The sequence below is a fragment of the Brachycentrus maculatus genome, unplaced genomic scaffold (genome assembly GCF_059751285.1).
Source record: "Brachycentrus maculatus isolate JH-2025_06_01 unplaced genomic scaffold, ASM5975128v1 h1tg000238l, whole genome shotgun sequence".
Lineage (NCBI taxonomy): Eukaryota > Metazoa > Arthropoda > Insecta > Trichoptera > Brachycentridae > Brachycentrus > Brachycentrus maculatus.
The window spans coordinates 1,584,971-1,608,802 of record NW_028280989.1 but is presented as its reverse complement, the minus strand read 5'-3'; the positions used below and the strand labels follow the sequence as shown (position 1 = coordinate 1,608,802).

The 23,832-nt window shown below is 29.7% G+C and overlaps 2 protein-coding genes across 9 annotated transcripts; one reads left to right on the top strand and one right to left on the bottom strand.

The window, feature by feature from the left end:
- The first annotated feature begins 170 nt into the window (after window positions 1-170).
- On the top strand, window positions 171-6,279 carry Hyccin (PI4KA lipid kinase complex subunit hyccin). Its single transcript, XM_088264764.1, has 8 exons — window positions 171-353; window positions 558-726; window positions 1,778-1,943; window positions 2,302-2,396; window positions 2,851-3,068; window positions 3,527-3,801; window positions 4,297-4,413; window positions 4,888-6,279. Exons 1-8 carry the CDS (start codon window positions 346-348, stop codon window positions 5,412-5,414), a joined length of 1,575 nt encoding a protein of 524 aa, XP_088120890.1. The 5' UTR covers window positions 171-345; the 3' UTR covers window positions 5,415-6,279.
- A 6,469-nt stretch (window positions 6,280-12,748) lies between these two features.
- Window positions 12,749-23,339, bottom strand: LOC148306563 (uncharacterized). Of its 8 annotated transcripts, none has more exons than XR_015837986.1 (17): window positions 23,064-23,339; window positions 22,709-22,968; window positions 21,532-21,742; window positions 20,695-20,903; window positions 20,189-20,296; window positions 19,468-19,677; window positions 18,590-18,769; window positions 18,366-18,480; window positions 17,806-18,209; window positions 17,630-17,718; window positions 17,143-17,414; window positions 16,788-16,878; window positions 15,797-16,027; window positions 15,461-15,640; window positions 14,689-14,903; window positions 13,487-14,428; window positions 12,749-13,093 (listed from the first exon to the last, which is right to left on the bottom strand). XR_015837986.1 is itself a non-coding variant. In XM_088264769.1 (17 exons), exons 1-17 carry the CDS (start codon window positions 23,112-23,114, stop codon window positions 14,276-14,278), a joined length of 3,168 nt encoding a protein of 1,055 aa, XP_088120895.1. In that variant the 5' UTR covers window positions 23,115-23,339; the 3' UTR covers window positions 12,749-14,275. The 8 variants fall into 8 exon arrangements, 7 of the variants coding, with proteins under 7 accessions (XP_088120895.1, XP_088120897.1, XP_088120896.1 ...); XM_088264769.1 differs by adding an exon at window positions 16,116-16,244 and having other exon boundaries at window positions 12,749-14,428; window positions 17,570-17,718; XM_088264771.1 differs by adding an exon at window positions 16,116-16,244 and having other exon boundaries at window positions 12,749-14,428.
- Window positions 23,340-23,832: the final 493 nt, after the last annotated feature.

The following is a 23,832-nucleotide window of genomic DNA, read 5'->3' as shown; positions in this document are numbered from 1 at the left end:
CACTGCCTTTTTATGATTGGTATTCAATTATAGATTTTAAACCAGCTTTTTTAGAGTCGAAATTGAAATTTTGCCTTGCTTTATAAAATTGTTTATTACATTATGTGTATTTTTATAGAGCCGTAAGGGTGCGAACGAAGTGTAAAGATTAAAAATTATAATTATTACTTGTCAAATGTGTCAAAATTTCTGCGGAGCTTAGTCGCGATTTACACAAAAGTAGTTAATGAAATTTTATTTTCCTTAAGTGCAAATAGTGAATGATGATTTTATAAATATCGCTATCATTTTTGTGCTGTGCTTATTATATAAGCCACTTTATCGGTGGCAAACCAAATCACTACGATGTCACGGTTTGTACACTTATTATAACAGAGTGAAATAAAGATAGTTTTTTTTTTAAATATATTTTTTATAAATAATTTAAAACGATAATCCTTCTAATTTATTCAATTACGTAGTTTGGTATAAGAGTGGAAAGAACTTTTTTACAACCTATATGTATTTGGTTTCTCACTATGAATCAATCCATAATTTTAGTCATTATTTTATTTTAGGGATTCCTGTGATAGTTCTATGGGTGAACAAGTGGTTTTAGAATGGCTGGCTGACTGGGCAGCCTTGGATCCGGTTGAATTGCACAGTTTTGCTGCTGAACATGACCAAAGCCAAGATGTTGTTGAAGCCATATACACTGTTTTAGAAGAAAGAACAAAAAATCACGAGGTACTGTGACTTATTACGAGTATGTGCAAAAAAAAACTTTTTTATTAGGTTGCATCGAAAATTGTTCATACAATTTTATTACTTGTTTGTAAATTGTAATATTAACACATTAACTTCCAAGGAAATTTTCGAAATTCCGATCTAAAAATACAATTCTTTAAAAATATTATTTTACTTGATTTTTAATAAAAATTTATAATTATGTTTTGTGTTCATTTATTAACTCTTACCACTCTGTAGGCCAGACATTCTGACCCGTATGATTCTAGTAGGCAGCTCCATGGGCCACAATGTCTGGCCCGGCGCAGTTATAACTTTAATCACTGAGTTCTCTATCACCCAAGTATATTCTACCAAAAAATATTTAAGATAAATACAGTTATTCTTAATTAGCATGGTCATACGAATTGCCAGACAGAGTGTCTTAAAAAAAGGAAACCAAAATATCTATTTTAATGGCAGAAAAACGTCACATTTTTTTTATCAGAGTAGCTGATCAGTTATGAGAAAAAATGGTCAGAATGGAAAAGGTTAATAAATTGTCTGTTTATGTAAGCCAGCATTGATTTTTTGTTCTCTTCCCAGAAGCCATCTATCCATATTAGCACTGATATACTTCGAATTTTATTGTAGCTGTACGAATATGGCAAGTAAACACATTACGAGATAACTCGTAGTCAGCGTCCTAGCAAAGAACGCAGTCTACGAGTTATCTCGTAGTTGGCAGTCAAAATGTTAAAAAAAAAGCAGATAGAATGAAAATCTTTGATGACAATGTGTCCACCTTAGCCATTATTTATCTTTTTATATATGTAAATAAATACATAAAAAAATAATTAATATACGACCAGGTAATGAATACGGTGTGATTTATTGCCAATATTTTATTTAGTAATTCAATATTTTTTTGTAGTGATCGCAATTAATTTTTTATATTTAAATAAATCATATATCATTTCAGAAGCACATTTATGTAATTGAATGGTGTGATTAGTTGTCAGTTTATAATTACAGTAGTTATTTTTAAATTATGTATAATTTTATGTTATAGTTACTGGAACCAATCTGCACACAACTCTTTGGATTTTATAGATCCCGTGAAAATGGTTTACAAAGATTTGCACTGCAGTTTTTGCCGTCATTCATTTACATGTATCTTAACGCTGTCGTAAAAGGTGATAAAACATACCATAAATGCATTGAAACATTACTGATTGGTAAGTGTGAAATGTTATGGATGTTGTATGTATTTCATTGTTTCTTTTTAAAATACTCATTTTGAACACAACCAAAATCAAAACACTTAAATAAGAAATTGTGTTTTTTCATTGAAGGTATCCCACTTCTGTAATATAATTATTATACAACAAGTATAAAACTTAAACTAATACCAATAAACCCCATGAAATAAATAAAATTTTACATTTGTTTTTATGTAGTACGTTTATGGTTCATATTATTTTTTATTATGAGCTATGCTTCATGCATTTGCTGATTGTAAAAAAAGTTTAATTTATTTAAATAAATATTATATATGTATAAATATATTGTTAAAATTCAACAAATTCTTTTAAGGTCTCTACAATCTAGAAGTTATGGATGAGAATGGAAAACCTAAAGTGTTTTCTTTCAGGCTTCCATCTTTAGCGCAAGCATCCATTTATCATGAGGTCAGTATACGCTGTTGTTGTCAGTGTGTCATTTTAGTTTGATATTATTTTATTCAATAAAAACTTATAGATATGTGTAAATCTATATTTGGCCATATCCGCATCACTAAAAAAAGACATTGATATAAATAATTCAATTTTGTCAATATAAATTTATTATAACTTCAAAATTCATATTTCGTAGCCATTCAAATGCTGATAGCGTTTTCCTAGATTATTATGACATTAGTTAGCATTTTGGACTTGGTTGCCGTATTTACAAGTTCATATAATTGACACTTCAATTGGTCTTAAACTTTAGGAAAAGTAAAAATATTACTGACAAAATTGCTCAGTTGATCAATCAATTAATTAGTAATATGTTATTATTACTCACAACTTCGGATGTAAATAAGACATTAATAAAACTTGTAAGAAAATGAGCAAGTATGTAATGAACAATTAACATTTTTAGCCTCTAACTTTGGGGCCTGCGTTCCTCACCGAGAGTTCTCTCAGGAGATGGGAAGAATGTAACACAAAGTTGGTAAACTGGGGTCCACTACCGCAAGTGGAAGCGTTAAATGCTCAAAACCGCTCCAAAGTGATGACCGCTCTGCTGTTTGTATTCAATAGACATCTGAGTCTTCTTCCTAAATCAGCTCTCAGGCAGCATTGTATCATTGCTTCCAGGTAATTAATTGATCACTCGATACCTGCACATTAATTCCAGCTCCATTATTAGGTTATGAAAGGTCTGATTGCATACAATTTATGTTGCTTAACCTATACAGAATATGTACTCTATATTACTGTTTATTTGCTATGTTAACACATTTCGAATGGGTGTTTTTTACGCCTGCGGACCGCTGGCGACGAGATTTGATAATTATGTACGTATAGTTAAGACCTCTTAGGAAAGAGATTGGTGCATAATATTTATACAAAAAACATTAAATATGTAATTCCTTCTTTTCTGACTTTGAAATGAGGCCGGCGCAGAAGGTAAAAATATACTTCCCGTCCTCAAGCATCAATCGACCGAACGGGTAGAAATACCTTTCCCATGCGAAATGTGTTAATGTAAACAGTTAGAAAAAATTACTCATGTCAAAATAAAATATTAATTTCATAATTAATTATTTTTTTAGATTGGTAACTCAGGGTTTTAACAATCTGAACATGAAACCTATCAGCACACCCGAGGAGCACAGACCGACACAGAGCTTACATCCCAGAATCCCCGTGTCTTCACAACTACTATTGGAATTAGTTCACGGGGCATATTTCGCCATGTTTAATGAATTCTATACCCTAGCCCTCGAGGCTGTCAATGACATAGCAGTAAGAGCGTCCTACGAAGGATTCTCCGATGTATTACTGGTGACAGGAGCTGTAACCAATTCTCTACAAGCAAATCCATCAGGTATGTTTATTTTATATCTATTAATCATCAACATCATTCAATTATAAAAAAAAAACATTTATTTGTTTTATGAGCTAGCTGTTGGAGAGTGGAATCTGCTCTTTATTTTGCCCTCTTCAATAACTTTCACTAATCCTCCAGTAATCAAAGAGGCACCGGAAGAAGAAGAAACATCCTATTTTAATTGATTATTTTAAAGCTCCTCTTAGTTCTTATCACGTTTTTCACATCTTTTTTATTGATCCCTTTTCTTGTCCTTTCCTTTCATTTTCGTATTAATATATATACATTTATAATTTACTTCTCACCTTTTTACCAATCTAATATCATAAACCATATCATTTTCGTTTTGACTTTTGAGTTGTTTAGAAGTCATCATTTATTATTAATAATGTTGCCGACATCAGTTGTATATGTTTTAGATAAATAAATAATTTGATAGGTGAATCAGATCGATACGAGCTACAAAATAATTTGTTTTATGAATGATTTAAGGTCAACCTTGTGATGGTCCGATGGGTATAAGTGTTGCGTTATCTCCAGCCACAACGACTGTCACAGTATCAAAGTCCATGATCACAAATGCTTCATTCAGAACTAAGAAATTACCAGGTAAATTATTTAAATATTTTCATTCGAGCTGTCATTGTTACAATTCAACCATTTACTTATTGATCATCAATTTATAGTTTATCAATCTGAATAAATGCACAAATAATATCTCCGGTTACAGATAATATGAGATGACAAAAATTCCAATTGTATTTGTTTGTATTACTTTTCTGCATGGCTTTTGTGCTTCATTCAGGTATTAAAATCTACTTTTGTTTCAATCAGGCTTGTAGATTGTATTTGGTAGTTCCAAGTATTATCATCTCATTCTTGGTTGTTTTTCTTACATTTTATATATGTACATATATGTCTAGATTTGATTTGCATAGATTATTTTACAGCATCATAAATATTAGAAAATTTGTATTTTTCACAGTCTGCTGCAATTAATTCACATGTTGTCATAACTTTATTTTTCTTAAAAGTATTTATTTGATATTTCCTGGCAAATAATAAAACTAATTGTTATTTTAGACGATATTCCAATACAAGTGGGTGGAACGAATCCCGTTGAAGCAGGTGACGGATTGAACTCTATAACTGAAGAAACTGAGACAGAAATGAATACGAATCAAAGAAATACTTCGTTTAGAAATTCTAAATCGAAATTACCTTCGTTCCCCGGCCTTGGGAAAAAAACTAAAGAAAAAGAAATGAAGGAAAAAATTGCTTCCATTAAAAATAATTCTAGCACACCTGAGAATGTGAAAAAGTCTCAGCAGCCGCCAAAAGATATCATCAAGACGCATAGTAAGAGTTCCCTCCTCGCTACAACCAATGGAGAAAATGGGGATTATCCCAGTCCTTTGATGCAGAAAAAGAGTATTATAGAAATGGATAGTTCTGCCAACATTATTAACGAAGAGAAAGTTTCTCTGGTGTCAAATTCCTTACAGAATAGCGGAGACAGTTCTGACAGCCACTCACAAATGACGTCAGACTCTTTGGATCTCGAGTCTGCTACTACACGACTGGCTACCATGCAAGTGAGCTCTGTATAATTTGTTAACTTGCCGCGCAATTATCTATTCTTATATTATATTATAATTTAGGAATATTTTTTTTGAAATTCTACATTCACTTGCTGAAATTAAATGCTCTTTTCCTCAGAATATATTTTTTTAAAGGAATAACTAAAAATAACAATTTTAAAATATGGGAAAGAAAAGTATAAAATATTTACTCACAATCACAATATGTACCAAGATCAACTGAAAATAAATCTCAATGATTTGACATTCAGTTTGTGGTAATATTTATCCATTTAAAAATATAAAGATAGTTTATTGAATGCTATTAATCATTCTACTGTATGTAGTCTAACACATTCAATGCCCTCACCATCATTTGCAAATACTGTGTGCAAAATCTAGCTTGAATTTGACTGTCGTGCGCTTATAACTGTGATGCCCAACTGGTCAATTGCGATCAACCATTGCATGCAAGTGTTCTCTGATGAGAATGATGATTATAAGAAAACAGTGCTGAAACTAGAAAAATATCCAAATTTGAAAAACAGTAAATCTTCGAATTTCATAAAATCAAAATATCGGACTCGTTGAACTGATAACCATTTTGAGGATTGCATGCGCTTTGCAACAAGTGCCTATCATAATTATCTGCTGATTTATTATCAAAAAGTTCATTACAAGGATTATTTCAGAAAGTCTTGTTCAATTTTTTGACACACAATAGAAGAATCCTTCATAAACATATTTTTCTCCGGGAATACATGCATTTAATTTTAGGAATGAATGTTGAATAAATAAAAACTACTCCATTATTAGCATTCTAGAAATAATTATTTTTTCGAATAATTTGTCAAGAGAATTAACATCTATGTAAAGCAAGCAAGTAAAAAAAAAATTTTTTATTTATAAAACACCTTATTTTCAACCATATTTTCTTAATTTTTTATATAATGAAATATGTTGTGCCTATACTTCAATGCAAATAAATATTTATAATTCTAGCTTTATTTTCCTGCATACATTATATCATTAAAGCTCTGTATGTACTTATTTAATTTATACTATCTGTTTATTATATGAAATATTAAGAAAACAACAGATGAAGAGGTTATTACTTCCAAAGTGCAATTAGGATCAAATTTATTTCAATAGTTTTCTGTGTTAACTTTAGAGAATTTTGTTAAATATTTAAATATGAGTCTGTAAAAGAAACCTTTCAAAATGTGTGTCGTTTTCATGTAGCTTATGTGGAATAAGTGTACTTTGAAAGTGTAGCTTATGTGGACTAGGTGCACTTTGAAAGTGTAGCTTATGTGGACTAGGTGCACTTTGAAAGTGTAGCTTATGTGGACTAGGTGCACTTTGAAAGTGTAGCTTATGTGGACTAAGTGCACTTTGAAAGTGTAGCTTATGTGGACTTGGTGCACTTTGAAAGTGTAACTTTTGTGGACTAGGTGCACTTTAAAAGTGTAGCTTATGTGGACTAAGTGCACTTTGAAAGTGTAGCTTATGTGGACTAAGTGCACATTGAAAGTGTAGCTTATGTGGACTTGGTGCACTTTAAAAGTGAAGCTTATGTTAAATAAGTGTACTTTGAATGTGATAGCCTATAAAATAAGTACATATTAAATTCCTATTTCAGGTACATTTTATGTTTCTAAACTATTATTAAATACATATTTAAAAAATATATTTATATAAATATGTAAATAACAAGTTCAGAAAATACATATGTAGTGAATTTGCCTCCATAGGTATGAAATGGTTCTGGTGAAAATGTCGGGAGTTACTTTTTACTAATTTCTCTCCCATACATTTTATTCCTAACTCATAGGAGTTAGGAATAAATAAGCTTATAGAAGCTTAACAGCTGTGGATTAAACAATAATATTTATTGCCAAATATGCTGTACTTATATGGAATATGTTATTTTAATACTTATAATTATGTGATTATAATTATCACTTAAGTTCTCACATTTTAATAAATTGTCACATTATTTACGTATAATGAAAATATCACATGATTATATGTACATATTTCCATTTATTAGAAGTGTCAAAATAATGTATGTGAATTCGGGAGTTGAAATAAAAATATTACACTAGCGATAGTGTAGGTTATACACAAATATTACGAAAGTAGACGACACAAATATTACGATATATTTCAAAATTTATTTCATTGTAAATAATAATACATATGTACGTACGACCATAATAAAACGTATTACTTTCATATCTCCGAATACTGAGGATGTCTTATCTTGTTATAAATAATGTTAAATAACTATCTAAATTTTAAGAATTTAAATTCTTACTAAACACACTGCCATCTTTGATAGAAAACATTTAAATTTAAAAAAATATATAAATAATCCTACACAATATTACTGTATGTATGTTAAAATATTTTAACTGGGAAATTGTCAGAAAATATCTTAATTGGGAAAAATCAAGCAAATCGTTTATTTCTTTATTCATTCCTTAGAAATTATATTGGCCAAGAAGTGTGAAATAAATTTATACTTTTGAAATTTAAATATATATGTATATATATATATATATATATATATATATATATATATATATATATATATATATATATATATATATATATATATATATATATATGTATATGTATATGTATGTATGTATGTATATTGGAAACAACAATAATTAGTTAAAAAATGCATGATGTAAATAAAATATCTGTATTCTCTTACATATAAGTATTGTATACATATGTGAGCATAATTAATTATGAATGATAAAAAATGATAACCTTAGTTTATACTGTTTGTTAAGTACTAAATGTTTCTAGTCATTGATTTTAATATTGTGAAGTATCTCTACTTCTTGTGAATGATTAATGATGAGGATACAGTTGAATTGTTAACTTTGCCATTTAAATATTTATTATATCACGTTAAATAGTAACATATTTTTAATCTTATTATATACATTAATATATTATGCGTAAATTGTATAGGATATTTTGGATTTCTGTTAAAGAAATCAGTTTTTAAATTCATTTAAGGCACTGTATTGCGGTATTTTCATAAATGTTTATTTACAAATGTTATTATTAACAGTTAAGTAACTAATAACAAGCTCCTTGAAGTATGACTTGTTATTTCTCTTTCAAACAATTTATTTCCTAAGGATGGTAATAGATGGATGTATTCAAGCAAACTGTCCTAACAAACTTTTCTCAACACCTTATTAAGTATTTTTTTTATTTTTTTATTTTTTTTAACCCTTATCCGCACCCAATGGTGCATAGGGCACTGCGTCATATAAACGCAGTGTTATCTTGATCGTTTACACACGAAGGAAAGGTGATCAGCCTTCAGCTTCAGGTACCAGTCCAGGGTAATATTGAATAAATATTACAGTGAAAAAATCACTTATATTTATTTCACCCCCTTTGGGAATCGAACCCGGGACCTCCAGAACGGTAGCCGAGCGTGCTGACCATTACACTACGGAGGCGGACAAAAAGTATTAGAGTGCATGAATTTGTCGTGAAATATTTTTTTGATATTGAAAATAAAATGTATGGCTTCAACATCAGAAGTAACCAAAAAAAAAACTATAGGTTTTTTTATTTCATTATAATTGGACACTAGATTTAACCCCAAAGGACAATATATCAACATATGTTAAATGTTTCACCAGTCTTTATATTACTAAGTTAGAGGTTAGATCCAATGTTTGAGTACTATCAATAACTAAAAATCTCAATAATAAACAAGTCAAATTTGAAGTACATGAATTTAAATACTATTTTAGGTGTCTCTTAAAAAGTGAAAATAAATTTGAAAGAATTTAACCTATGGTCAGATATGGAAAATGATTTATTTCATATAAGTTTTCAACATATGGCGGTACCATATACCAGTTTTTAAGATAAGTAAGATACTTCATATATTTAAGTAACCAGAATTGAGGCAATATGGATGTCATGTTACACAGTTTTCAAAGTGTACAAGCCAGCCAATGCCAGGTCGTAAGCCATATGAGTGCCCAGATTTCCAAATTCCCTTTGTATTATAAGATGCTTTGTATTTGTTGAGACATATTTTTTTTATCCTTTACTGTGAGAAAAAATTGTTGTTATTTATTATCATTAAAAATATTAACTCAAGTGTTCTTACTAGAATCTTTAGCTTTTCCAAAATTATTAATTCGCAATACATAGTATTAAGTGTTATAAAAATTCATCATTTACAGCACTAAATAAAAAAATATATACACACATATATATATATATATATATATATATATATATATATATATATATATATATATATATATATATATATGTGTATATATATATATATATATATATATATATATATATATATATATATATATATATATATATATATATATATATATACATATATAAATAAATAGATTTAATTTGATATGCAATTGAGTTTTACTGCCATTTTCTAATGACAATTGTTCATAATGATTTAGGTACACATTATGTCAACCTATTTCTTACAATTGGTAAAATATATATATTTTCCAACCTATGATTATATGATATTAAGTTGTTATCAAAATATTAAGTACAATATTGAGCTACATTAAGAAAATGATCACAAATAAAAATTTGATTATAACTCTAGCTTAAATATATTGTGTTAAAGTTAGCAACATGGAACTCTCAGATTTATGATAGACATGTGGTAACAATTGATAGTTCACAAAATTTAAAAATAAAAAAGTATAATGGCATAATCTGAGAGTTCTTGCATATTCTACATAAAATGCATTTTTACCATTTTGAACATGTTAAACGCCATGTTGGACCGCAGCGCCATGGGGGGCATCAGTAACCTCAATCAAAAGCTATATTTAAAATGCTCTAACTATTGGAACTCATTGTCAAATAAAAAAATTAAATAAACTAAATACATAATATTATTATAAAACATACATTACCGAAAAGTTTTTTTTTGTGAATTTCAAAATTGACAAATTTTAGTATTGGCGTTTGACGTGTTAAGTACTTTTTTTTATAAAAATGAATATATTATTTAAGTAGAAATAAAATAATGTAATAGGCATCTTATCGTGTGGAGTATGATGCCTTTGAATGGGATATTTTGGGTGCTGTCATAATATTTCCATACATAAGGGGGAATTGTCAGTACCCCTACTATGTCATACTCAAAAGTATCGTACCCAACTTTTGACTTGTCGAATATTATTAAAAATTAATTCTTGCTTAAAATAATTTTCTCGTTTTTAATTTAAAATATTTCTTATTTGACTTAAGTGGTTAAAACAAAAGTAATTAACCCTTTGAACGCGTTAAGCAAAAAATATTAATATATTAAAAGTTGATTTGAAAAATGCAAATTATCCATAAAAAATAAAGTACTCTATAAAATTCATTTTATTTGCTTTTATTTGTTTACTTTAGTTTAAAAAAAAATCGGGCGACTTTAGTCGATTTACGCGTCCAAAGGGTTAAGATAAAATCGTTATTTAAGAAATGTCATTCCAATATAGTATTTATTCAATTATTTAGCTTAATGCACTAATGGTAATGAAATAGAAACTATTGGTGGTGGGTTCACTCATTTTTATTTGATAAATTAAAAAAAACTGTCCATTTATCATAGTTTAAATATCTTCTTCAATATAAAAAGTCTATGTTCTATCTTGTAATTAATATGTAAATAAATGTTAATATGCTGTTAATATATTTTTTTTACTAAGCCAAATTTATAAACATACAATATATACATTATATATATATATGTATATATATATATATATATAAATATATATATATATATATATATATATATATATATATATATATATATATATATATATATATATATATATATATATATATATATATATATATATATATATATATATATATATATATATATATATATATATGTATATATATATATATATATATATATATATATATATATATATATATATATATATATATATATATATATATACATACATACACACATACACACACACATATGTAGCAAGAACCTACTTATGGGAAAAAATCCCTTTTTACAAGTGATTTATCTGATATGATACAAAACTTACTCTAATTCCAATACCAAGCTTTGTGACAAATCATCTACGGACACAAAAACTATCGCACTTACCTGTTACCGCAACCCTTGACTTCGCTAAACCGCTATTGTAAGAAATCCTTTTTCTATAATTGTTTCTTTTGTACGTCACATTAAGGATGTTATTGGTTATCTTTCTACAAAATTTAAAGTTTTGAATATTACACCTTCTTCACTTCAAACCCTAAATACATATTAAAATACATTAACAAGATTATAAATTTAGAAATTAGAGAACAAATTTGTTTCTGGCATTTATAATGGTAAATATTATAGTCCTTATAAAGGAATATTTTATAAATGCAAACAGAATATGTAACAGGAGAACGGCCTCCAAAAAAGACTCGATGTGATCTAATTGACATGAAATTAAGATTTCAAATGCTAAATTGAGAATTACTCTAAGACATTTTAAGAGTCAATTAACTGAACAATGTGTATGGAAATAGAGCAGGGGTAGGTTACGTGTGGCTCGCAAGCCATATCTGCCTCTTTATGGAATTTGTTTGACAAATTCTTAAATGACATTTTTTTACAGAAATTTTGATTATTATAATTTCTTTTTATTATTCTTTTCATATTCATTTTTAGTTCGGTTGGGTAAGAAGGGATGGTGCCGTTTAAGCACATATAACCCCTCAAGCACATTTAACCCTTGTTAAAAATGTAAACATAGAAAAGAAAACGACCTTTGAAAATGACTCTAGTTTGTAACCACTTTCATGTTCAATATGCCAATAAAAGGCAGTTTTGATAGCAAACATACCTATTTATACTATAGACAACCATTCTCAAGCTCAGAAAGTTTATATGCATACATAATTACAAAAATCTCTGGTATGCTTATTCATTAGAGACCTTGACAATTCTCATTTTCAGTGTTAATACTGGGGTCAGTGTGCCAGATTCCTGTGCCATCAGTCTCAAAGGGTGTAAAAATAATATTTTCAAACCTATATGACATCAAATTATTTTTCGATTTTCGATCAATTAAATAATTGTAAATTAATAAATTGGCTCCCTAAAATATTTCCAAACTGTTTTGCTACTTACATTTCGCTCTTTTGGTCCAAGAGATTGCCGACCCCTAAAATAGAGGAAGCTAAAATTAAGCTAATTTGTAGGAGTCACATTCTTAGAATAATTCATTGTTTTTCAACAGTGACTATATTGCAGGATCTATAATCTGGAAAATGAGTATGAGAAATTAAATGTAATAAAACACAATGTATTTGCCATATTGTTAATTTTATTTTTAAAACACAAATTATTATCGATTTAGATTTCAAAATGAGAATTTTTCACAAATATCAGAATAAATTAGTTAAATAACAGAAGTACATATACATACTTAAATTTTTACTAAAAAAGGAAAACAATACTAGAGATTCCATAATTTAAAAAAAATAATAATATCGAAATATAGGAAGCATTAGTGTTTTTAATATAGAGTTATTTTTCAGTCTTTAAAAACAAATACATACATAATGTCACTTAAAATATAAATGCTTGGGAGAAAGATGTTAAAAGATTATATTTAAATGCCATTAAAATGGGGACTTAAAACTACATATCGCTCACTCCTTTCAAGAAAGTTATAAATCAAAAATCGTCAATTTTTAGTTGTGCATGTTTTCGGAATGCCCAGAAAATAAACTATATCCCAGCAAAAGAGGCATATTTTTAACTTAATATTTACCCGCTACAGGGCAGAAAGTGGTGTTTTTGCATTTTGAAGAAAAGGTATTGTTTAATTATTTTTTTTTAAATATACTAAATATTTTGCAAATGGAGAAAAAACCTTCAGGTTTTACCTAAAAAGATCTGCTTCACAGTAAAAAGTTCAATAAGTGGCTGGATATTTATTTTTAATACATTGTATTATACTTTTTAAACTTTAAAAACGTTCTCCTGAAAAATCAAGTTTTTTGATTTATGACGTTCTTGAAAGGAGTGAGCGATATAGTACATATTTTATAAAATCTATTTTTTATTTCATTTTTGAAAATCGGCAATGATAAACATACGATTTTAAACAAAAACACATAGTCAATGTTGCAAATACAGTAAAATCTCATAATTTAAACAAAAAAAAAAATTACAAAATCTGGTCCCTCTAAAAAATATTCATATAAAATCACATTAGAAAATTGGAAAAGTTGTTCGGCCAACATTAGAAAAAAAATGCGAGAAAAGAGTGGTTTTAAACCATGTTTTAAAAACGTGGTTTAAAATAAAATATTGAGAAAAAGTTATTTTGTAATTTTTTTACTGCTGTTGTTATTTTGACAACAAAAAATTACTGTTGAAACATCACCGCACATCAGTTTGTATCATGTAAAATAATTGTTTTTTCTTCTAATATGCTATTTAAAAATACATTATGGATTTTGGTCCCCTTTATTTTGAATTAGGGCACTGTGCTCATGGTTCAATGATATAAAATACCTTTTATTTTAACGCAACAATATCACTTTAAGAGTACTCGATTTTTTACAATTGATTTTTGGATGTCTAGAATAGTATTTAATTTATTACAGGGAAAAAAATCAATGCATTAATACTTTACTTTAAACTTCAACAGTTTGCCTATTAATATTACACTATATATAACCAAAAACTAATAAAATAAAATCACAATTAGTTCAAAAATCAACTGAATTCAAAGTCGAAAAAATAAAATATAAAATAATATCACAATTTATTTTCAAATAAAATTCATGGCACTGTCAAATTTTAAGAAGAAGTAAAGCAAGCATTAATCCATCTCGGGGTCGGAGTCATCTTTCTCTGGTTGGTGGTAGAGTGAGGGACACCACAGGTGCGGAGGGGGAGACGTGGGGAGGTTACTATCTATTTCTACCAGCTGTAGTCTGTCTTGGAAAGCAGACAGCATTTCCAATGCAGACTCCTGAAACCGAAACAAAAAAAGACCATCAATAAAAAGGGCTGTGTAATACCAAAAGTAACACATTACTCAAAGGAATACAAACAATTAATCTGGGTTGTCATTATTTTTTCAATTGGATTTGTTTTTGTTATGAAATTTACTACCAAATGTGTATGTATATTTTTTTCACAGTGGCGGCAGATATGGTTATAGAACACAAAAATGTGCGTTGTGACCGTATTAGCTACCACTGTGACTAGAAATGTTACACGGCAGCTTACTTGGTCGTCATTTGTGGAACGGTTGAATGAAGTCGGGGAATCCAGTAGTGAGTCTATGTCAATGGATCTTGTGGACCTTCCGGGAGAAGAAAGTGGGCGAGCACTTCGGCACATTCCACCCAGAGGAAGCTGCGACTGACCTTCGCCAGGTTTCATTTTCCATTTGTAACCTGCTTTTCCACTGCGCATTATTGGACGGAAATTACTTCCTGAACCTGTAATAATCAATTATTATACTCATCACTATCTAGAATAACTAATACGGGTAGACGCTCGACTGTGAAACTGGCGTCCCGGGTTCGATTCCCGCCAATTGCAAAATAAATTCAAGTAATATTTATTTTCCATTGGTCTGGGTGTTTGTGATGTATTTTTCACATTTACCTTCCCTATCCTTACTATACTACCTGCAGACAAGACTCTAATAGAGACTTGGCGGGTTATTCCTATTTTTTTTAATGACAATAACCGGCATAAAAAGTATGATTTTACAAGTATTTTTCTAACAAAGAGTTAAGAAAGCTTTTGAAAAAAGGAAATAGTTTAAAATGAGCTGAATATTCATTTAAACAACAAAAATTAATTGCTCTGCGACCAGAAATACAGAAGATCTCATATGCATGGATTACAATAGAGAATGGGTGTTTTATATTCCAGGTCAGCGAATACATTGATATGATGGTTGAGTTAAGCATCAATATTAAATAGACCAATCTACTTAAAGATAAAATAACTGGTGTCTTTATCCCGTGGTAAAAAATAATTACTTTACCTTTAGAAGAACTGGAAGCATTTGAAGTACTTCTCGAAGTATCCGACCGTGGAGAAAGTTGGGATCCCAGGGAGCCGGGATTAGAGTTGAAATTATTACTACTGGATGTTCCTGCATCCATCTGGAGTGCGTCTAAGACGCTGGTTGCAGTTATTGGTTGAAGCCAAGTTTTTTTGTTACCTTGATTGATAAAAATAAAACAAATTTTGAATACACACATACACTTTCAAACCAGAAAACTGTTTGTACACATACTGATATATAAAATTGAGATTCTCAGTCTCCGTCATTTATTTTTATTATAATCCTATGAAAGTTTGGATAAATAATACATACCTTTGGGTGGCAACTGCATCGGACATATCCAGCCATTTTTATCAAAAACACTCAAAACCAGCACATCGTTAGGCAAACCAGTAGCACCTACTGAATTTCTAGGGTTTTTTGATTTCCATCTATTATCTCTTTTCCCCTGCGTTTTGGTATACAACGCATTAGGCATCGCACTGCTGTTTGGATCACCATTTTGTAACTGAGATAATTCAGCATATTCTACATCGTTCTCACCTGAAATTAATTAATGAGCTTTACCAGTAGATAATCCCACTACATACAAAATTAACGAGTTAAGTGAAAAATATCCGTAAGTTAATACCATGAAAGAGGTTTGCAAATAAACTTGAATGGAGTGGAGATAGTTTCAAAGGAAAGGAAACATTTAGAACATCATTGTATTTTGAGTCGCACGATGATAAACTTGGTCTTGAATAAATAGAAGAGAGATCTAAACGTAAACAATATAAAGCTTTGTAAAAAATATAAGAGATTACTTTATATGGAAAAATGTTCAAAGGGAAAATAAAAATAATAATAAAGTGTTATTCTTTACACAGAGCTCAAAAATTATGCCCACCTTTGACATAACTCAACTTTAGGCTTGTCTCACTGATTTCAGCACCAAAATGGTTAGAGTGGTAATACTGAGATCATGAGATTGAAGTTTGACCCTTAAGCCGCTTGTACAGTACACAAAATTTTACCGTCCGGCAGTCTGGTTTTGAAAAATAAAAGCGACTATGACAGTTAAGTGTGATCAAATTTACGCGCAACATGTTCACGCACCGATCAAGAGCACCGATCCGAAGAAAGATGGACAAAAGCACAAGCCAATCATTGTTTTATCACGCTAACTGAAGTGCCGGATGGTAAAATTCCGTGTAGTGCACTAACACCCTTATTGTATTCAATTAAAAAAAAATTCAAAATTTCTCATTTGCACATGTGACATTTTTTTAAAAACTGCAATTACCATAAGAAATAAAAATACCTGACATAGTTTCATCATCAACATCATTTTCTTCAAAACAAATTTCATCAAGAGTAGCAATGTTCGGTTCTTCCTCTAATTCAATTAAATCCTGAAATCATTCACAAAAATTATTTTAATATTAATTATTACATATTAGCATAAATTTCAACCACCCAAAAATCTCAAAACAACCAATGTTTATTTATTTTTTTAAATGGATGAGTGTTATTTTGCTAATATTACACTTGAGAAAATACAAATTTACCCAAAGAGTTTGTTTTACAAAAAAAAAATCCCAAGTCTTTAGTGGTTTTCTAGATTTTTTATTTTCCAAGATCGAAATGTTTATAATTATGTAAGGATTATCACTTACTCCTATATCACCATTTGAGAAGGGTACCCCCTGGGAATAGGATACATTTAATGTTTCCGATGGTCTCCCTAGATTCTGTCCCGCTGCTTCCTCACCCACTTCCTGCTCACCCAATCGAACTCCTACTGCATCACTATCATTTTGTCTGGCACTTTCATTTTCCTCGGGAGAAAAGGCAGCGGGACTCGCTAACTCGGGAGAAGACAGAGAACCCCTCAACTGCACTGTTCCCTTGCTATGGTTTGGCAAACCTTTCATTTTATCTACGGCATCTGTAAAAAAATACATTTATGTAAATGTGTATACAGTTACAGTTATATGACTAATAGCTTCGGCGTTAAGTTTGTACTCATGATTTATTTAACATTGTACAAGGTTATTTTTTTTCATTGCTTTGAAATGTTTTGTAAAACAAAATTAAACTTACTGACTGAGTTTTCTTTAAATGGAATTCTACCATGACTTGCGGAAATTTGATTTTGATTACCTGGACTAAATAGTGTATTTAAACTAACAGGTACTGGTCGAGATCTGTTGTTTATCAAATCTAAACCGGATGTTAGAGTTTGATGGGATCTAAAATTATAGCAAAACAATACATTTAATAATAAAATTTTAATTTGGTATACGTACATTACACACTAAAAAAAAAAAAAAATTTACCGGGATGTTGATGGTAGGTTGAAACTAGCGAATGTCGCATCTCGCATCAGCTGATTACTGACTCCGATGTCACTATTTACAACTGAAATTTCCGTAGTCGATGGATATGCGGGGCATAATGCGTTACCCAAACTGATTTTTAGAGAATCGCCGTCGTGAAGTCTTATGTCTTCAAGGGCTGATATGAATGAGTCTTCGCTATTTTGAGTGCTGACAGATGTATCCTTGTTCGCAGCTTTGCGATGGGCACCGGAAGTATCTTCACGTTGACTATTTTGTGAATTAGAGACCTGGTTCATTGCGAGTGCTTTACTGTTTTGTTCGTGAAGAGAGCTTTTTGAACTTTTTGTTTTAGTGATAGTTGCTGCCATTTTCCAATTACGTGATATTTCAAATGTTAATCTCTAAAAATGGAAATAAAATTGGTTTATTCATAAAATATATTTATTCGTACTAAGATAATTGAAGGTTAATATTATTTCAACAAAAAGTATTAAAAAAATATGTCTAAATAAATAAACATTAAAAAAATGGGAAATAAATAAAAGATCAAGGATCACCTCGGTAAGTTTATTGATCTGCATTAAATGTTGATTTTGCAAAGCAAGAAGTTGGTTAATATACCACTGCTGATCTCTGCACTTTTGAAAGAATGTAGGTGGGCGAACTTTGAATCTTAAAGTAAAAAAATATATATATATATATATATATGTAATAAGAATTAGAAATTTGTTTATTCTCTTACAAAATAAATACAGTATAAATATATAAACATAATATTTACCTTAGAACAAGAGTGTCTGTATCGGCACACAGATAGCCTTCACTAGCCAGAAGATCAAGTCTGAAAAATCTATTGTATCCCCAACACTCGCCCATTTCAAAATCGGAAGCAAATTCCCTGACAATATTTTTACTGCCATCACGTGTTCCTTGATGTAACATTTCAACTCGATATTCATATCTGAAAAGGAAATTGGAAATTTAAAATTGTCAAAAAAATTCATTAACAACACTAAAAAAAAGAGAGAACAAGAATATCAAATGTATATGGTGATCAATGGTCCAATCCAAGTCCAACGCGGCGAATAAACTATTATTTGTGAAAATGTTTAATAATAACAAAAGGTCTCGCATAATTGAGTAATTTCGTGAGTTAGTTGTTATATACATATAATGTTGAATTAGGATCCTGATTATCGCGGTTCAAATTATTTGTGACATTTACAAATTTATATTTATATTTTTATCTGATTATGATTGTTGCTGAGATCAATATAGCCCAATTTTATCATGTACATAACTGTATGAAAGGATATTTTTCTTCAGGATTATTTAAACAGATGTTAATAGTATAAAAAATAAGTTACAATTGAAACAGAAAATCATTATGAACAGAACACTCGGTCCGACATAGAATGCACGACGACCACAGGTAAAGAGTTATCGCTAGTATACAGTTTTAAGAGGAAAAATGTGTCCCATCGACAAGTATACATCACCACATTAAGATTTTGCAAACCGGTATGAAGAATATAAATAATTTTTTTCAAATGTTTAAAAATAATAAACAAGTATTATTAATATTGAAAATCCATTATGATATATTTACATATTAAGATACAATGTTATAATAAAAATACTATAATATAAAATACATACTTTGATGTTTCCGGAAGTCCTGTAGTGAGTTCTAAGAATACAGAGAGATAATTGGCCCGCACAACTCCATTCCCGTCTGGATACACTTTCAGTCTCCAGCACAATCCATTCACATGGAGAGGAGCAGAATAAACAGGATCGGCTTTATGTTGCAGGTGGGTAAAACCAGATATAACAAATGTACTACTGTCATATCCAGGTACAATTTCACTGTGAGAAACAAATATACGTAAAACATTTTAAAAAGTACATTTAGTATTGAACTTGGAATTCTTAAGCCGCTCATAATCAGAGGTACATAGCGTGGTTTTCCCCTCACCCATCATCTTTGTGGTCTGATGATGTCAATGCTATAATATAATGTATGAAGTACAAAGTCTATGAACCGATCCATGTAATATTACATTTACATTGAATATACTGTTAATTCTTTAAGACTTATTGACAAAGACCCGAGAGAATTTTTTTAAACTAAAAAAATCTAATGTGACAGCAAAAACCGAGTAATTTATATGAGAAAAGTTATCAGATTGTGAAAATTTGATCCTAAAGTAAAAATCAGTCTGCCCATGTAATTTATCATCAATTTATTTATTTTTAAAGTGTATAGGTGCGTATAAGTAAGCACATTATCCTGTTAAAAGAATACTAAATAAACAGACATTATCATAAGTACTAATTTATTATAATCAACAAAAACATAGTTGAAAAAAAAAATTACCTGTGAAAATCGGCTGGAACGGGGGCTGTTACGAAACTTGCCATTGGCTTTTTTCGTACCTGATGGATAAGTTTAGAGAGCTCTGCACTCTTGGAAATTAATTCAGATCTAAAATCATTTCAAAATAATTTTAAAAACACGTTCAATAAACTGTTGGTAATAAGAAGTATCTTTAAAAGAAAATTGTCAATGTTCATATATCAATGACATTTATACATTATTGGTCTGTTAGGTCGATAAATAAATACTTTGAAATAATTGTCAATGTTTACAGTCATATATTCATGGGCTGATGGTCTAGAAATACATTTTAATAGTTATTAGTATTAATGTTTATATTCAAACACTACGTTTGGTCTAGAAATACATTGATGAGGAATTCAAAATATCAAAGCGCAAAACGAAGTTAAAAATCATACTTGCGGTTTAACGTTATTTAAGTAGACTTAAATGTTACTTCACTTAATATTTTTTATACCTCATTCAATTGTTAAATATATTTTAACCTTGTACATGAGTGGAGCTGGTGTTCTATTTCTTGGAGCAAATGTTCTAACTGTTCTGTCTCTTGATTTAAACCATTCTTTTGTCCCATGAGTGTGAGAAGTTTAGCTTTAAGAGCGGAATCAAGTCTGGCAATCATCAGCTCAACGGCATTTCTTATTTCCCGTACTCTCTCATCCTTGGCAGCTCTCACTGACTCCACGTTACGTTCCTGAAAAAAATGTTCATTTTGAATTATATAATACAGATAACCACAAGTAGTAATTAAATTTGTATGAGATTTTACTGCTTCATAGATCATTTTGCGATAAATGGATTCCAATTTCCTATAACCGAAGATAAGCTTGTCTGTTTTTACTTGAAGTGTTGTATATTTAGCTAACATCTATGATACCATCTAATTTTCATTTGTTTACTATAAAATATTTTTATAGAAATTATTATTAATTATGAAACATTTCTCTTTTTTTCCAATTGAAACATGCATTTGAGAAAAATTCAATTAAAACAAAAAAGAACCCTAATGTTAATCTACTTTTTTTGTATAAATATAAGTCTAGAAATAATAACTCAATAAAAATACTGCATTTAAAATACTGAATACACGAAAAGCTGTTATATCTTTATTTTTCTATGTATTCATAACAATTAAAGAACGAAAAAATACTAATTAAATTCATTATTTTCATTTGCAAAATTTGCATACCGAATCAGGTTTAGGTTCTCATTCTCACAATGTTTATGATGGAGATTTTTTCAATCAAACAACAAGACTTTATAATTTTATTAAATTCACAGACTTGTATCAATGTTAAAATGATAGAAGATAATTGACTTACTACATCTTGGACAAGGCTGATAAGTTCCATCAAGCGGCGGCGCAGTTTTGCAACTTCATCTTTTATTTGGGTGACATGCTGTTCATAAACTTCTTCCAACGGCTTGAATGTGTGCCCCGAGTGAGTTCCCCCCCATAAAGCGCATTGGTGACATATACAACACCTACACGTCCAGCAATACACACTCAACTTTTCATGGTGACTTATGCATCTGATAAAAATAAAATCAAAACTTTATAAATACTGCTAAGAATTTTTTTTATATTTATTGCCACAAAGTGACTGCCGAATCAATTTATGAAAAAATATTTATTTGTAGACCATGTGGTACAAAAATAGTTGAATGAGACAGTTGTCCAATTTGTGATAAAAAAAAACACTACTCAAATTTCCTTTAAGTAAACAAGCAAATTAATTTAGTTTATATTGCCACAAAGTGACTGCCGAATCAATTTATGAAAAAATATTTATTTGTAGACCATGTGATACAAAAATAGTTGAATGAGACAGTTGTCCAATTTGTGAGAGAAAAAAAATACTACTCAAATTTCGTTTAAGTAAACAAGCAAATTAATTTAGTTACATAATGGCGCTACTAAAATTTTAACAAGGATGTGGTAGTATGTGTTAATTTTATCGCTTTCTAGCATACAATAATAATTAAAAGCAATTTATGTATTTCAAAAAAGGCCCAAATCCTTCTTTATCCCTCGAAATATTATATATATTATAAAATTTGATTTCTATTTCTAATAATGAGCCGCTAAGGCTCACAGAAATACTATGAAATAGAAGTATTTTTGTAAATAAAAAAAACACAAATACTTCTCTTTAAAAAAATGTAAACAAACAGTTTCCCATATTACTTTAGTCACCCAGTTAAACCCATTTGAAATGTGGGAAAACACCATGAAAGGGTGAAGTAGGAGATGGTATTTGTTTACATTATTCCTCCCTTTTTAATAGAATAATAATGAAAAAACGTTTATATTGAAATTTCAACCCCATTTCTGAGACACCAGTTGATGTACATTTAGTGAATGGATGTAGATTTTAACAGATTGTTGTTTTTTTTAAGTACATAATTTGTGTTCCCTATTCATTGTGTGACCATATTAAAATGGTTGTTTTAGTGGGTAAAATGTTCACGGGGGTATGGATGTAATAAATCATCAACCTATCTCGATCCATATCTCTGTGGGCCGCATTGCCCCCCTGTTGCATTGTTTCAATTTGTTGGGTGACTTCCTCCACCCAGCGACAATTGACAAGTTCATGAAGATGAAGTGAAGCTCGGCAATGAGGACATTGTGACCTCTGTTCCGTCAGCCAGCGCCGAACACAACCATAACAACATAACTTTGAACAGTGTGGGCATAAATGGGCATCGACTAATTTTTCCATGCAAATGAAACACCGAAAAACTTCAGCCAAAGTCTGCAAAGAGAAAAACCCATTCGAAAATTACGTTATTTTTAAACAATAAAAGACATTATTATTTCCTTTGATGAATGACAACATCGTAAACAAACCTCTACTATATGATCCTCATTATTAGAATTGCCTTTGTCCCTCGCAGCCATAATTTATATCATTCGTAAACTTCAAATAATGTAAAACACTAAATAATTATATTTTCCTTTTCTTTATTTCTACAAAAAACAATAATTAATACGACTAAAATTAATCGTAATTCCAATGTATTCCATTTTTTTAATAACAAAAAGAGCCTTTTTTCAATTTCAATTTACAAGAATGTAACAAAACAAGCAAACGTCAGCGACGAAAATGCTTAGAAAAATTCGACTAAACCATAGAGTGCGGCTAGATCAGTTCTAGGCAATAATACATTTCATCCGTACATCCTACACCAGATCGCATAATTATCATCAAATTCTGTACTTGTAAATTTCAAAAATTAAAAAAATACGTTACCGGGCGCTTTATGTCAAAGAAATATTTTTTGAATTTTCCATCGTATTTTTTTTTACCCAACCTCAATCGCCCATTCATGAACATTTTCTATTTCCCCAACTTAAAGTTTTTCACCGCATTTAATAAACAAAGTACCTATTATAACTTATTTATTCGGTGTGAAACATTGTTTCCATTGTCGGTTCATAGACGAAGCAATATTTTTTTCAATATATAGGCAACCTATGTATTTATTACTGTTCACGTAGGGGCAAAAAACATATTTTGATATCCCAAATTGCATTGATTTGGCCAAAGTATATTATACCAATACGTTGTCCAGTCCATGGTAATGACAGATTTTCATGATAAAGTTTTTTTTCATGC

Coding starts and splice junctions, on each gene's coding strand:
- Hyccin (XM_088264764.1), top strand. Junction 3,802..4,296: donor TCTACAAGCAAATCCATCAG/GTATGTTTATTT, acceptor GAATGATTTAAG/GTCAACCTTGTGATGGTCCG. Junction 4,414..4,887: donor CAGAACTAAGAAATTACCAG/GTAAATTATTTA, acceptor TTGTTATTTTAG/ACGATATTCCAATACAAGTG.
- LOC148306563 (XM_088264769.1), bottom strand. CDS start 23,114: ATGGCTGCGAGGGACAAAGGCAATTCTAATAATGAGGATCATATAGTA. Junction 16,879..17,142: donor TCTCAAATGGTGATATAGGA/GTAAGTGATAAT, acceptor GAATGATTTCAG/GATTTAATTGAATTAGAGGA. Junction 15,641..15,796: donor GATGCAGTTGCCACCCAAAG/GTATGTATTATT, acceptor TTATCAATCAAG/GTAACAAAAAAACTTGGCTT.